Here is a 15,754-nt window from a genome sequence, read left to right as displayed (position 1 = left end):
ATTGGGGCTGGAATGGTGTTCTAGACTTTTTTCCTACTCTCTTCCTTTCTCCACATTTTGATTGGTTTTCATCTTCCATCTCTGTGAGGTAGTATGGCTTCCTGGTACACGTGGAAGTATGTGTTTTGAAATGGAGTAAACATCTTAATTCTGTGGAACAGGCTGGGTGAACAAGCAGCATTTTCCCAGCTCTTTCTTTTCATGTTTGAATCTCAAGCGGTGGAGCAGTTATTCCCAGGTGAAAATAACAGACAGAGAAATATCAAGCACTCACCCATGACCACCCAACAAAGGCATTTCTACGTTTGTGGATACTGGATGTAAGTGTGCTGAAATGAAGTAAGTGAGGCTCTGATTAATGCATTTTTGGGAAAGAGCATAAAAGTGAATCTTGATTCAGTTCATAATTGAGCTTTATTGATCAGGATGTGTTCTCCCAGGGGTTTGTCAGAGAACTTTCCTTGGAGGTATACAATCTTTCCACGGACAATGGTACCAAAAACGTCTCCTTGCAGTTTCTGGCCAAGATATGGGGTCAACTGTAAAGAAAGCAGGAATAGAGTAATTTTTTTTTAAACATTTGTTTGGATAATTGTCTTGAAATGTAAATGAAGTACCTTCCAATTTTCTTAATAGAGTAGAATCTTAAGAGAATCCCACCAGGCCATTTGGCCCAACAAGTCTACACTGACCCTCTGAAGAGTTACCCTCCTAGACACATTCCCCTCCCCTATTATTCTACAGTTGCCTGGACTGATGCACTTAATCTACACTTCCCTGAATACTATAGGCAATTTAGCATGGCCAATTCACCTAACCTGCATATCTTTGGATTGTAGGAAGAAACCAGAGTATCCGGAGGAAACCCACACAGACACTGGGAGAATGTGCAAACACCATACAGATAGCGACCGGAGGCTGGAATTGAACCCAGATCCCTGACGCTGTGAGGCAGCAGTGCTAGCCACCAGACTGCTATGAATTATGGACAAGTTGATGTATAACATTCTTAAAATGTCTTGAAATGGTAGAGGCTGAGAATGTTTCCCCTGGCTGGAGATTTAGGATAGATGAATTGCAATAGGGTGGCACAGTGGTTAGCACTGCTGCCTCATAGCAGCAGGGTCCCATGTTCGATTCTAGCCTCTGGTGACTGTCTGTGTGGAGTTTGCACATTCTCCTCATGTCTGTGTGGGTTTCCTCCCACAGTCTAAAGATGTGCAGGTCAGGTAAATTTGGTCATGTTAAATTGCCCAAAGTGTTAGGGGCATTAGTCAATATTCAACTTCCTCTCCAAAGGAGACCCATGCCTCATGTTACTTGTGTTACAGTTCATCTTTGGTGTGGAGGGTAGCTTTTTTTTATTTTTCTTCTTTTCTGTTAGGCTGGGGCTATTTTCCCTGGAGTGTCGGAGGCTGAGGGGTGACCTTACAGAGGGCATGGATAGGATAAATAGACAAAGTTTTTTTCCCTGGGAGTCCAGAATTAGAGGGCATAGGTTTAGGATGAGGGTGGAAAGATATAAAAGAGAGCTAAGGGGCAACATTTTCACAGAAGTGGTACTTTTATGGAATGAGCTGCCAAAGGAAGTGGTGGAAGCTGGTACAATTGCAACATCCAAAAGGCATTTGGCTGGGTATATGAATAGGAAAGGTTTGGAAGGATATGGACCAGGAGCTGGCAGGTGGCACTAGATTGGGTTGGGGATATCTGGTCAGCATTGAAGAGTTGGACTGAAGGGTCTATTGCCATTCTGTACATCTCTATGGCTCTATGATAAATGCTTCTAAATTGCTTCACTGCTTTGGTGAAAGCACCTAATGGGAAACCTGACAGAGCAGCCTGCCTGTTGATTCATTCTGATGAAGATCTTTGTAAGGGATGGAAGGAATTAACCTACCTTCCATTCACAGGCCTTCAAGGTATGTGGTATCAGAATGCTTAATCCACTTGTTGTTATTTTGCATTAGCACCCTCTGTCTTAGCATTTCATAATGTGTTTTGATTTATCACTACCTTTTCTATTAGATCATTGTGACATCCCACTCCACACTCAATATCAAAGCTATTGATATTCTAGACCTTTCACATTCAACATCCAAAGTTGGTGTCAGTCCTGATACAGTATGTCTCATTTACTGCATTTCAGTCATAAGGCTCAGCTTTATCCACTCTTATATCGCCCCAACGCCCAAAAAGTCAATGCTTCAAGGTGGTCATCTGTTACCCCGCAACCAACGCTAAAAGTTCTCTGATTAGCTATGGATGGAATTACACATTTCTTCAGGTGGAGAGGAGTTTTGAGAGAGTGCTGAGGTAATGACTTAATGCTAACAGACAATTATGCTACCCCAAAACAGTTGAAGGAGTTCGAAGGAAGAGAAGCTAATAAGTTGTAATCGGAACTCTTACCTTGTTTTTATGATGAATTGAGCTATCTCTCACCTGCAAACAATGATGATCAGTTACTGAGGTTAAAGTCAAACACAGAAGCAATCTCTTGGTGAAATTGATCACATTTTAGTAACCTACCTCAAACTCTCTGTCAGGATCCCATATCACAAGGTCTGCGTCCTTACCAACAACAAGAGAGCCCTTCCTGTTCTCAAGCCCACACAACCTGGCTGTGTTTTTACACATCAGGTTCACCACGTCCTGCAGAGTGAATCCTCGTTGTCGAGCAGAGGTCCAAAACAGAGGAAGACCTTTCAAAAGAGTGACATTTTAGAGACTCTGGGTGATAACAGCTGGTGTTCACTACATACTTGGACAATAGGAAACACCTGCTGTTCAAGTCCTAAATGCTAGTGCATTCTCTGCTGTGTGCCCGGAGGATGGAAAATGGATTACTACTGTCAAAGCCCGACAATGGGAAATGCCACCTGAATAAACATAACATATATAAAGTCATATTCCATTATTTGTTACCACATAAATAGGTTCTAAGTGTGGTTTAACTAAAGAATTGCAGGATGGTCAATAAGATGTAACATCGGGGCAGCACGGTGGCCCAGCAGTTAGCACTGCTGCCTCACTACGCCAGGGTTCCAGGTTCGATTCCAGCCTCGGGCATCTGTCTGTGTGGAGGTTGCACATTCTCCCTCTGTCTACGTGGGTTTCCGGTGCTCCAGTTTCCTCCGACAGTCCAGAGATGTGCAGGTCAGGTGAATCGGCCATGCTAAATTGCCCAGAGTGTTAGGTGCATCAGTCAGAGGGAATTGAGTCTGTGTGGGTTATTCTTTTGGAGGGTCATTGTGGAATGATTGTGGGAAAGGGCCTGTTTCCACACTGTAGGGAATCTAATCTAATATGTGGTAATAGTACATAACCTTTAGCTACCTGCAATGATGATGTGTATGCAACACTTGGTCATTTATGTTGACATTAAATTATATGTTACCTGTGAAGTCTGTTGACCATACATGGTATATATGTTAACAATACACTAAGCATTTGTTCGGAAGCACAATTATTGATGAAGGGTGTTTCATGTCTCCAGGATGTGCCATAGTTCTTCTCGGCAAATACATAAACAGTGACTTACTTCACAATTAAATTGCTAAGTGTAGATACCCAAGGTCAAGGTCTCTCAGACAAAACGTTAAAGGATCAGTTAACCAGTTTTGGCAGTATTGGTTTAAAAATAAATGTCAAGACATTTGAGAGATCGCCCTAGTCTTTCTTTGAATAGCAGCGTGGGACCTTTTGCATCAGATTGAACTGGCAGGATGACAGAAGACAACATTTAACAATGCAGCACTATTTGGCATTGAAGCATTATGTGTTCAACGCTAAAGTAAAATTGGAACACTCCACCTTCTGCCACAGGTAAGGCTGATACCATCCGATCTGATTGTCAGTAAACAGCAGTGTGTGTGTTACCTGTGTTATCTAGTTGAATTTAGCGAACAGATCTGACTCACCAAATTGCAGAGAAGAAATTCCTCCCCATGCTTTGAGGAAGTCTCCAGACTGCAACAGTTTAAGGTCTGCAGTGCACGGAGAATGATCAGAGACCACCATGTCTATCTTTCCAGCTTTCAGTGCAGACCACAGCTGTTCCTGTGTGGGACAAAGTGTTTCAATATATGCCACCATGGGCAAAGACAATATGAATACCAATAATCCTATTTGATGCTTTATTGTATCAACACCTCTCAAGGTAGGGTTATGAACAACTCCCAGGCAAGGTTCCCCAATTTGTTATGGTTTTAGACGTGCCCCAAATTCTTACATTTGGAGGTGGCATGGTGGCTCAGTGGTTAGCATCAGGGACCCAGGTTCGATTCCAGCCTCTGGTGACTGTGCAAACACCACACAGACATTCTCCCTGTGTCTGTGCGCGTTTACTCCGGGTGCTCCGGTTTCTTCCCACAGTCCAAAGATGTGCAGGTTAGTTGAACTGGCCATGCTAAATTGCCTGTAGTGTTCAGAGATGTGTTCAGGTGCATTAGTCAGGAGTAAATGTAGGGTGGGGGAATGGGTCTGGGAGGGTTGATGTGGACATGTTGGACCGAAGGGCTTGTTTCCATACTGTCAGGAATCATAGAATCCCTAGTTAGGTGGTATGAACAGTCTCTCACCCCTGTATTCGCCTCGCTTGTTACTAACCAACACCCCCCACCCCACCCCCACCAACCAAACCTTTATCACCCACCAGTTGGGAGCAATGAGCTTAAATAAACAGGATTCCTTCCCTCATGAGTATCTTTCTCTTAGATATAAAGAAGCTTTTTTGTAAAAGAGCCAATTCAAGCAGGCTTTCTTGACTTAGTGATAAAATTAATTCATTTACTAAATGCAATAAGGAATAATAACAGATTAGAAATGAGTCTACAAAAGATAAAGCTAAAAGATATCGAGTTCAGTCTTCGGGTTGCTCATGAAGAGTACCTCCGATCATTAACAGATAAGCACTTGATTGGGACTCTTGACTTGGCAGGTTAGTTGAACTTCTTTTGTTAGGTTTCCTTTTAACCGTGACTAGCAGCATTAGAGTCATTCTTTTATCCTATTTTCATGGCTAGCTTTCTGGTGAAGAGCTTATGATCAATACATCGATTCTCCTTGGATGCTACCTGACCGGCTGTGCTTTTCCAGCACCACACTCTTTGACTCTGATCTCCAGCATCTGCAGTGCTCACTTTCTCCGAGTTTTCTGACTAGCTGACTTCGAGCACTCAGAGTGAGAGAAACATTTATGCAATGCAGGGGTAACTAATGGGTGGTTCTTTGACTATGACGTTCATAGCATGTAATATTTGAACCCAGGCTAGTACATAAGATTACCTAAGCCATCCGGTGCACACAATCTCCTCTCCTCACTAGCACACCATCTTCCACGAGAGTACATAGACCAAGTTGAAGTAGTTTTTAAATTATGTGTATTCTTGAAAGGGATTTGCATAAAACTGAGGGGAGGTGATGGTGTGAGACCAGGCACTGGACCAGTAATCTCGATCCCAGGCTAATGTTCTGGGGACATGAATTTAACTCCCACCATGACAGTCAAATGTGAATTAATCAAAATTTGGAATTATAAACCAGTCTAATGATAATCATGTTGATTGTCATAAAAATCTATCTGGTTTACTGATGTCCTTTTGGGAAGGATATCTGCATCCTTGCCCAGTCTGACCTACATGTGACTGTAGACACACACTAATGTAGTTGATTCTTAAATGCCCCCTGAAATAGTCGGTGTGCCACTTGAGGAGAATTTGGGATGGACATTGAATGCTGGCCTTGCCAGCGGCACATCTCCCGTGAGGAAAGAAGAAATCCCTTTGCTGAGAATGCTGTCTTTTCTCCCTTTTGTTCACAGTCTGGGATGCACATAGGGAAATTCCTCTGTTTACTGTGCATTTCTCCTTTTAAGTCCATTCATTTGAAGTTTCTATGACACCTCATTTGGTGTGAGATTCCAGGATTACTTTCTCTCCAGATACCACTAAATTTACATCTTGGCTCTGTATCCTATCCACACCCCTCATGATTTTACAAACATCTGTAAGGTCACCCCGCAGCCTCTGATGCTGCCAGGAAAATGTTTCCAGGCTATCCAGCCTCTCCCTATTGCTCAAACCCTCCAACCACGGCAAGATCCTTGTAAATCTTTTCTGTACCCTTTCAAGTTTCACAATATCTTTCTGATAGGCAGATGACCAGAATTGCATGTAATATTCCAAAAGTGGCCCAATCAATCCCCTGTACAGCTGCAACATGACCTCTCAACTCCTATACTCAGCACACTGACTAATAAAGGCAAGCGTACCAAATACCTTCTTCTCTATCCTGTCTAGCTGTGACACCACTTTCAAGGAACTGTGAACCTGCATGCCAAAGTGTCTCTGTTCAGCAACACCCCCCAGGACTTTACCATTAAATATATGAGTTTTGCTCTGATTTGCCTATGTAAAATGCAGCACCTCACATTCATCTAAATTAAATTTCATCAGTGTTCCTGGGCCCATTGGCCCATTTGATCAAGATCCTGTTGTACTCTGAGGTAATCGTTGCTATCGACTACACCTCCAATTTTGGTGTCATCTGCAAACTTAATAATTCACATCTAAATCGTTTATATAAATGGTGAAAAACAGAGGGCTAGGCACTGAACTTTGTGGCATACCACTGGTCACAGGCCTCCACTCTGAAAAGCAAGCCCTCTACCACCATCCTCTGGAACAATGGCTAGCTGGGCAAAGGAGTTGCAGAAATGGGCATTCGGTGGCCAAGGTCGCTCCAACCAAGGTGAGGCCACCAGCTGCCACCCCCACCCACACCAAATGACCTCATGCTCAAGTTTGCAAGTTGGTGAGAAAGCTGTTTGATAGGAAATTACGGACACGTGTTCACCCATTACTGAGAGACCTTGTCTTTTGTTAGCTTTTTGGTTTTCGAGGGGGTTGGTTGTGGAATATGATTGAGAGTGGAAAATAGGGCATGTGTGCCAATGGTGTGTGAGGCGATGGGGGAGGACATTAGAGATAATCAGCCCTTTCAGTGCGGCGGTCCTTACTATGGGAACACTATATTGCAGCAGCTTTTTTGGGAACCAGAAACTAAAACAGTGGGTGATCAGTTACTGTAGCACAGAACAGTGGGGTGATGTGGGTGACAGATTAGCAGATTTGAACTAAGAAAAGATCATTTGTGCAATCCTCCCAATAATCTCTCAGTCTGAACCTATTATCAATGTCTAATCTTGATAAGTTGTATCTATTTATGGACCACCAGCTCCTCTTGCCCAGGCTAATGATATTATTCTTCTTCCAATCATTGGATCAGAGAAAGAGTACATCCAGTTGGTTGTGATAAGATCTAGGAGGGGATGGTGAACAGGGTAGGTGGCTTCTACTGTTTGAAAATGGATTAGAATAAGACTGATTGCAACTGGATGTCAACACCATGAGGAGTTAGTCAGGGACGTAGGAGGAGAGTTCAGAGAGGTACCTGATGAAACCCAGCGATGGCTGCAATTAAGAGATTTTTTGGATGTTAGATTTAGGTGGAGCTCATGTATCAGATTAAAAGCTGCTTCTTGCTGGAGTGTTTAAAAACTGCTCCCGTCTGGTAGTGGCACTCAAGTTTTGATTGAATTCAATTAAGAGTTGTGCTGAAAAGTCATAGAGCCATAGAGATGTACGTCACGGAAACGGACCCTTCGGTCCAACTCGTCCATGCCGACCAGATATCCCAACCCAATCTAGTCTCACCTGCCAGCACCCGGCCCATCCAGCTGCCTTTTAAATGTTGTAATTGTACCAGCCTCCAGCATCTCCTCTGGCAGCTCATTCCATACACGTACCACCCTCTGTGTGAAAAAGTTGCCCCTTAGGTCTCTTTTATATCTTTCCCCTCTCGCTAAACCTATGCCCTCTAGTTCTGGACTCCCCGACCCCAGGGTAAAGGCTTTGTCTATTTATCCTATCCATGTCCCTTATGATTTTATAAACCTCTCAAAGTGACATTTGCAGACACAGTGGATGCTGACACAATTCCCAATTCAGATATTTGTAACTTTGGAAAATATGCAGGTCAAGAAGGGAATCTTGGTATCAGGGTCCACTTTGGGCACAGGGAGTTTGACAATCAAATCCCTCCCCTGGATTTTGTGGTTTAAACTCTGGGTCATCTTTGTTTTGAAACACTTTAAATTTGGAATAATTGAATTAAATGAGGAATCCATACCTGATTGCTTCTTGTCCTAATTGGAGGGCAACATTTGTAGTGTGTGGCACCGTGTAGTATGTCTTCAGCAGCCAGTGAGAGATAATGATGAGTGGTTTCAACAGTAAGCATAGCCCCTGCTCTACGGGCTTCATTTATGATGGGGAGGGCTTCCGCAGTGGAAAGATGGACAATATGACAGTGAACCCTGGAACAGAGAAAGTAAATGTGGCTTCCAACTGGGGCATTCTTTTACTGACAAGCCAAACAGATGCTGAAAGATATGCTTCAACTGTGACTTCTTGGAGACTTGAGAATGAATGCTGACCTTTCAACTGGCTCTGGGCGAGGGGGTTCATGAGAATGGGGGCATTGGGATAACTCTTTCATAGGGGAATTGGGGTGGGAGGCAGCAGTAATTTAGGGAAGTGCTCAACCACAAATTTAAACACAGCCCAGGGATGATGAAGTCAGAGCCATCTCATATGCATCAACCTGGTGATTTGTCTGGGTCGAGTGAGGAGTTGATGAATTAGCATTTAGTTCCCATAGGCTGGTGCACACACATCCTGTATGCAGTGGATAACTCAGATTCTGATGCATTCTTGGGAGACTTTCATAGGGAGCATAGTGCAGACCTATTTTGGATTAATACAGATCATAAAATGCAGCTGGAGTTTTTCTAGACTCATATTTACAACTGGAAACAAAATTACAAATTGCTGGAAAAACTCAGCGGGACAGGCTGCATCTAGAATCCCTACAATGTGGAAACAGGCCCTTCAGTGTAACAAATCCGTACCAACTCTCCTAAGGATAACCCACCCAGACCCGTTCCCCTACCCAATACATCTGGAACACTATGGGCAATTTAGCATAGCCAATTCACCTACCTTGCACATCTTTGGATTGTATGAGGAAATCCACACAGATTCAAGGAGAGTGTGCAGACTCCACACAGACAGTTGCCCAAGGCTGGAATTGAACCCAGGTCCCTGGTGCTGTGAGGCAGCAGTGCTAACCACTGAGCCATTGTGCCACCAATTGCTGGAGTGAAAACAGAGGGTTGAAAGATCCTCCTTAAGAATGGACCAAAAACGTTAACTCTGTTTTCTCTACCTAGATGCTGCCTGACTCACTGAGTTTTCCAAGCAACTTCTGTTTTTGTTCCTGATTTGCAGCATCCTTTGGGGTGTTTTTGGTTAGGATATGTATTTGGTTCAATCAGTTGTGTTCTGAATAAAAAATGGGAAGAAGAAAACTTTAATTTGTTTATTTCATTTGGTGGGTAGTATCCTATGTAGGATAGAGAGAGTGGTAATGTTACTGGGCAAATAATGCAATGACCCAAGTGAATGCTGTGAGAACTTGGTTCAAAGCTCATTGTGGCAACTAGTGGAATTTAAATTCAATTAATTTTTAAAAAAAATCTGGAAATGGTGACTGTGAACATTGATTTTTCGTAAAAACTCAAATGGTTCACTAATGCTCTTTAGAGGCACTACATTGTCCAGGCCTAGTATATGAATAAATGAAGGTGAAAGCAAAACAGTAGTATCTCTGCTCAATATGAACGTATATAATTCAATAGAATGTTAATTTGATAAGTACACAGCTGCCCCCTCTTTATTTCACTCCAATTTCCTTTCCTTACTTTTCAGTTACATAAATACAGAACAATCTTTATTTGAAGATCAATTATCTAAATTTTGGATTATCTGATCTCAAGGTCCCGTGAAAACATGACATCGAAGAGGTGTTACTGACTTTTGTTTACAATGATTAAAAGTGAATTCAGATTACCTGTACTGAACAGTATAGTCACGGAAGAACAGTGGGAAAGTACGGACACTGACAGTATCGATACCTCCTCCGGTCCCCCTTAACGAAGCTATTGACTGCGACTTTTCACCTCAGTGAATTTTATTTAGACAAAGAGTGATTTGATTTGTGAAATATCAAGCAACATCCAGTATTTGTACACAATTCTGGTCTCCTTTCTATTGGAAAGATGTTGTGAAACTTGAAAGGGTTCAGAAAAGACTTACAAGGATGTTGCCAGGGTTGAAGGATTTGAGCTTTGGGGAGAGGCTGAACAGGCTGGGGCTGTTTTCCCTGGAGCGTCGGAGGCTGAGGGGTGACCTTATAGAGGTTTACAAAATTATGAGAGGTATGGATAAGATAAATAGACAAAGTCTTTTCCCTGAGGCGGGGGAGTCCAGAACTAGAGGGCATAGGTTTAGGGTGAGAGGGGAAAGATATACAAGGGACCTAAAGGGCATCTTTTTCACGCAGAGGGTGGTATGTGTATGGAATGAGCTATCAGAGGAAGTGGTGGAGGCTGGTACAATTGCAACGCTTAAAAGGAATTTAGATGGGTATATGAATAGGAAGGGTTTGGAGGGATATGAGCTGGATGCTGGCAGATGGGACTAGATTGGGTTGGGATATCTGGTCAGCATGGATGGGTTAGACCGTAGGGTCTGTTTCCATGCTGTACATCTCTATGACTCTATGAATTAAATAAAAACTCTGTAAATATGCTTTTCTCCGTAATTATATTCAGTATGGCTTCCTTTGTTTACGATCAGATCAGTTATCTGAACAATCAGTTACCCAAACAAAATACCTTCCACCCAACTCGTTCAGATAATCGAGGTTGTTCTGCACTCACTTTTCCCTCTCCAGTTGTTCTATTTAGTCATGTGCTTTGAAACATTTTTGCAACCATCGGAAAAATTATTGATACAGGCAACACCTCTCTCCCAGTAGATTCCGGACATAGAGTCACCCCAGCACAGAAACAGACCCTTCAGATCAACCAGTCCATGCCAAATATAATCCCATACTAAACTAGTCCTACCTGCCTGCTCCTGGACCATATCCCTCTAAACCTTTCAGTATTTCAGAGGATTATTTTTCAGTGCAGTGATAGGACTTTCTTTGACGTTAAATAAATTCCTTACTGATACTGGAGGCAAAGTTGAATGACTATTCGAATGGCTTCCACCTCCATCTCATCGGGTCGGGTCATCAGGAATGTTGTGTAATCACGGGGGTCTGAGGAACCAAGGGATAGAGTCACGTGTGGCATATACAAAAGGAAATGGAGAACAGTGAGACTAGTAAATAGTGAATCAGAGACAGGGATAATCTAGTATACAGGATTGTAGTCTGCTCAGTTGACCACTGGCAGTTCACCACTTTCTCAAAGGTGGTTAGGACTGGGCAATAAATGTTATCCTAACACACGTTGATGTACATTCGACATTGCTCAGATTGGAGTGTCTTGTACATGGTTCTTGTATATATTGTGCATGATCCATTTTGGTGCATTTCTACATAGCTCACATTGTGTATATTCAACCTGGCCCAGGTTGCTGTATACTATGCATGGTCCATATGATGTGCACAGTTCACGTTAGTTTATGTTGATCGGTGGTCATGTTGATGATTATTGCAGCCCATGCTGCTGGAGGGATACATTTTGGCCAGGTCACCAGGAAGAATCCATTAGGCTAGAACACTTGAGAATACAGCCAGGGCCTCATCCACCTTCTGAATGGTGCATCTGGAAATGGGAATGGGCATCTAATAGTGCTGGTTGCCAGCTCTAAGCCCATTTATACATTATTATTCTTGCAAGTAATTACATTTGATATCTCTCTTAAAATAAAACAAGTTCTAAACAGTCCAACAATTGGTCAAAAACATTTTCAGGATATATGACTGGTAGCCTGATTTTTGCTCACCTCTTTCTCATTGTGCTTTCATTTCTTGTACTTACTGTTTAATGGAGGGGTCACATGTTTCAACTCTCTCTCTGCATGAAACTGTCAAAACAATGCATATTCAGTTAACTATTTCGTGCTTATGCAATGCCACTACTTGGATGACTTTCCAGTTTATTACCCCTAATGGTAGGTAGGGTCAGATAAAAATAGGCTAGATCCTGAAAATATCTTATACACTAGCCCATCAAACACTCCCCAGACATGTAAAACGCTGATGGAGTCTGTTATAATATAGTGAGATTAACCAATAATGAGATTTAAAATAAGGTTTCAGTTGAGGAGGCATACCTCATTGCATTGAATAAAGTGATAGTTATATGCTGTAATCAGAAAATAAAGAATGGGGCACATTTGGTTTTACTATCAATTGGAAAAGTCTGTGTTTGAACCACATCATCCTGGTTCACAGACAAATCTACCAGTGAGGTTTATTCATTATATGGCTCCAAATGTAGAACTGAAAAGGATGACTAAGTAATTCTTGGTAATGTTTGAGAGAAGAGCTTTTACCAAGTTAAGCACTGGAATCGATAGACAGAATGAACATAGAAGTTCATACATGGATTATAGGTTTAAATTTCTAACGGTGCAGCCTGCAAGCTTCTGGCTGAACCTAGCTCAGATCATTACCCAATATAGAGTGCACAGAGAGGAGAAGCTGGGAGCTTTTCCTTCACTCAGTTTTACAGCAGTGTGATTCAGAATACAGTGGCTGGCCAGGTTTTTCATTTGTGTCCCCAGTGCCTGTGAATAAAGTGAATTAACAGAAATGACAAGCTGGTGGAGTCATAAACGGCAAATAGGATTCTATTCAACAAATCCTTAGTCAAATGTTGAGAGCTGAGAATGCAGCCTGACGTTCAGGGCCCTTGAATTCACACAAGGGTTAGAATTCCTGGCTCATTGCTCCAGTGCTGCCTATCTAAGGGTTTCACAGTGACAAAGCTTAATACTGGATCTGTATGCCCATAGGTTGCCTTCATGTAGGACTGATGAAGGAGCAGTGCTGTGAAAACCAGAACTTCCAGTTAAACCTGTTAGATTATAACCTGGTGTTGTGTGGTTTTTAACTTTTCAATATTACTTTTAACTTTGTCCACCCCAGTCCAACACTGGCTCTGCCATATCATACGTATTGTTAGAATAACTTGCCAGTCAGCCCACTCCACAGTTTTATCACAAGCAGAACACTTGACTGTTGACTTTTATTGTTTAGAGTCACAGGATGGCTGTAGTGTGTATATTTAATTTTTTTTTAGATTACTTACAGTGTGGAAACAGGCCCTTCGGCCCAACAAGTCCACACCGACCCGCCGAAGCACAACCCATCCATACCCATACATTTACCCCTTCACCTAACATTACAGGCAATTTAGCATGGCCAATTCACCTGACCTGCACATCTTTGGACTGTCGGAGGAAACCGGAGCACCCGGAGGAAACCCACACAGACACGGAGAAAACGTGCAAACTCCACACAGTCAGCCGCCTGAGGCTGGAAATGAACCCGGGTCTCTGGCGCTGTGAGGCAGCAGCACTGATAGAAGGAGAGAGATAGAGAAGTTGTATACTTACCAGTAACACCCGGCCTGTGCCCTTCAGTTGAGCCAGGGCTGGCTGCAGATCTGCTTCAGTAACAGGAGGGAATTCGTCCACTCCACTGTGAATGAGGAAACACTTGAAGCCTGGGACCCCCGCCTTAATCATGGGGCGCAGTGCAGACTAGGAATAAAGGAGAGGGGTTAATGTATGTAATGTGTTATCCAGTTATCTGACTGGTGACAGGCACAGCCTTCAGTTTAAACTTTACTTTTGAGTCACAGAAAAACATAGAAAAAAGGTGCAGGGGTAGGCCATTTGGCCCTTCGAGCCTGCACCACCATTCAAGACGATCATGGCTGATCATACAACTTCAGTATCCCATTCCCACTTTCTCTCTGTACCCCTTAATCCCTTTAGTTGTAAAGGCCAGATCCAACTCCCTCTTGAATATATCTAATGAACTGGCCCCAACAGCTTTCTGAATTGCACGGGTTCACAACTCTCTGAGTGAAGAAATTCTTCCGCATCTCAGTCCCAAATGGTTTACCTCTTACTTTTAGCCCGATGTCTGTTTTTGCAGGGTTTCTTCTTGCCCCAGACTCTGATTACTTAAAGGGCAGAAGAAGCTCAATTGGGCAATGGCATTGATGTTTCACCACGATAGTGGGTGCTCCAATTTAAATCAGAATCAAGGCATCAATCAAATATTGAACGAGAGACACTGGAAATTCCTGCAAGGTACATAGGCCTAGAGTCTTATAATTGTGGCTTCTAAACCAGCCAGCCCTCCTATCCAGTCCCCCTTAATCCCATTGCTTGCTGAGAATCTCAATCAACACAGGTGCAAATCGAGGAAGTGGGAGCAGAAATTCACTTTCCCACCTTCAAATAGCTGGAAGTTTGGAATAAGGAGTTCTGTCCCCAAATTTCACACTTACAAGTTCATTTTCCCTCATCACTTCAGTGGCTCTTGACATGCTCAGTTACTCAATGCTGCTATTTGGTGACAAATTAAAATGCATGAATTATGATATGAAGACAACCGAAACCCATGCAGTCAGATTAATCTGTTCATAGTGAAGGTTTAATACTTTTTAAAAGGGTCACCTGGTTGCCTGGGACAATGCCTCCCCAAAACACAGTATCAACAAAACACTTGTCTTTAGCCGCATGCAGTTTTGTTTGGAAGTTTTCTAATGTAGTTGTTGGTGGGATGCTGTTCCTGCACACGAAATTAAACAGAGATTCAGTTTGTTTAACTTGAACACAAATCTATCACAATAACATGTTATTAGAGTTTGGACATAAATCTATGCACTGGCACAGTATGGGTTTTTTTTATTCATTCAGAGGACATGTATCACTGTTAAAACCAGCATCTATTGGACTTGAGAAATTAATGTTGAATTGCTTTCTTAAAGCTCTATATGGTGAAAGTTCATCCACAGTACTGTTCTGGAGGGAGTGGGACAGTGACCCTGGAGGAATAATGATGTATTTCCAAGTCAAGAAGAGGAACTTTCAATCGTTGTGTTCCAATGGTCCTTGTGCTTTTGAATGTCAGAGATCATCACATACTTACTGTTGAAAGAAGTTTGGCAAGTTGCTGCAGTACATCTTATGTATGATACTGTTGCCAATGTGCACCAGTATTGAAGGGAGTAAACATTAAAGGTGGTGGTTAGCATGCAGTCAGGCAGGCTGTTTTGACCTGAATGGAGTTGAGATTCTTATCTGTGGTTGGAACTTCTCTTTGTTATCCAGCCAAGTAGAAAGATTTTCAGCACATTCCTGACTTGTGCCTTGTAGATGGTGGAATTCTTTGGTGAGTTAGACCAGTTACTTGACACTTAATTACCAGCACTTGATCTGCTCGTGTAGCCCCAATATTTTTGTGTTGGTCCCATTAAATGTTTGGTCAATGGTAACCCCTCACTGGAGATTTTAGTCTCAATGGGATATGGTTAGACTCCCTGTTGTTGGAAGTTGTGACATTATCAGGCATTAGTATGATTAAAGTATTAATTGTCACTTGTCAGTTAAGGTCTGAAGTTTATTCAGGTCTTTCTGCACTTGAACCCAAGGAATCTGAGGAAATGGAAATGGAAATGGATCAGAACATCGAGGAATCATCAGCAAACATGTCCACATTTGACTTCATGATGGAGGGAAGGTCATTGATAAAGCAGCTGAAGATGGTTGAGCCTAACATGCTACCCTAAGGAGCTCCTGGAGTGGAGATAAAC

The 15,754-nt window shown here is 42.5% G+C and overlaps 1 protein-coding gene across 1 annotated transcript in view; it reads right to left on the bottom strand.

Moving 5' to 3' along the window:
* Positions 1-401: 401 nt before the first annotated feature.
* Positions 402-15,754, bottom strand: part of zgc:103559 (Allantoinase, mitochondrial) — a 29,064-nt gene continuing 13,711 nt past the window's right edge. Inside the window, exons 3-11 of the mRNA XM_060833949.1 lie at positions 14,616-14,730; positions 13,542-13,688; positions 11,955-12,005; positions 11,139-11,239; positions 8,194-8,380; positions 3,924-4,062; positions 2,533-2,705; positions 2,413-2,445; positions 402-539 (exon numbers count right to left, since the gene is read on the bottom strand). Of these exons, the coding sequence (XP_060689932.1) occupies positions 402-539; positions 2,413-2,445; positions 2,533-2,705; positions 3,924-4,062; positions 8,194-8,380; positions 11,139-11,239; positions 11,955-12,005; positions 13,542-13,688; positions 14,616-14,730 (1,084 nt within the window). The remainder of the gene's footprint in view (positions 540-2,412; positions 2,446-2,532; positions 2,706-3,923; positions 4,063-8,193; positions 8,381-11,138; positions 11,240-11,954; positions 12,006-13,541; positions 13,689-14,615; positions 14,731-15,754) is intronic.

Source organism: Hemiscyllium ocellatum, chromosome 13, assembly GCF_020745735.1.
Source record: "Hemiscyllium ocellatum isolate sHemOce1 chromosome 13, sHemOce1.pat.X.cur, whole genome shotgun sequence".
Lineage (NCBI taxonomy): Eukaryota > Metazoa > Chordata > Chondrichthyes > Orectolobiformes > Hemiscylliidae > Hemiscyllium > Hemiscyllium ocellatum.
This window is presented reverse-complemented; position numbering and strand designations above follow the sequence as displayed.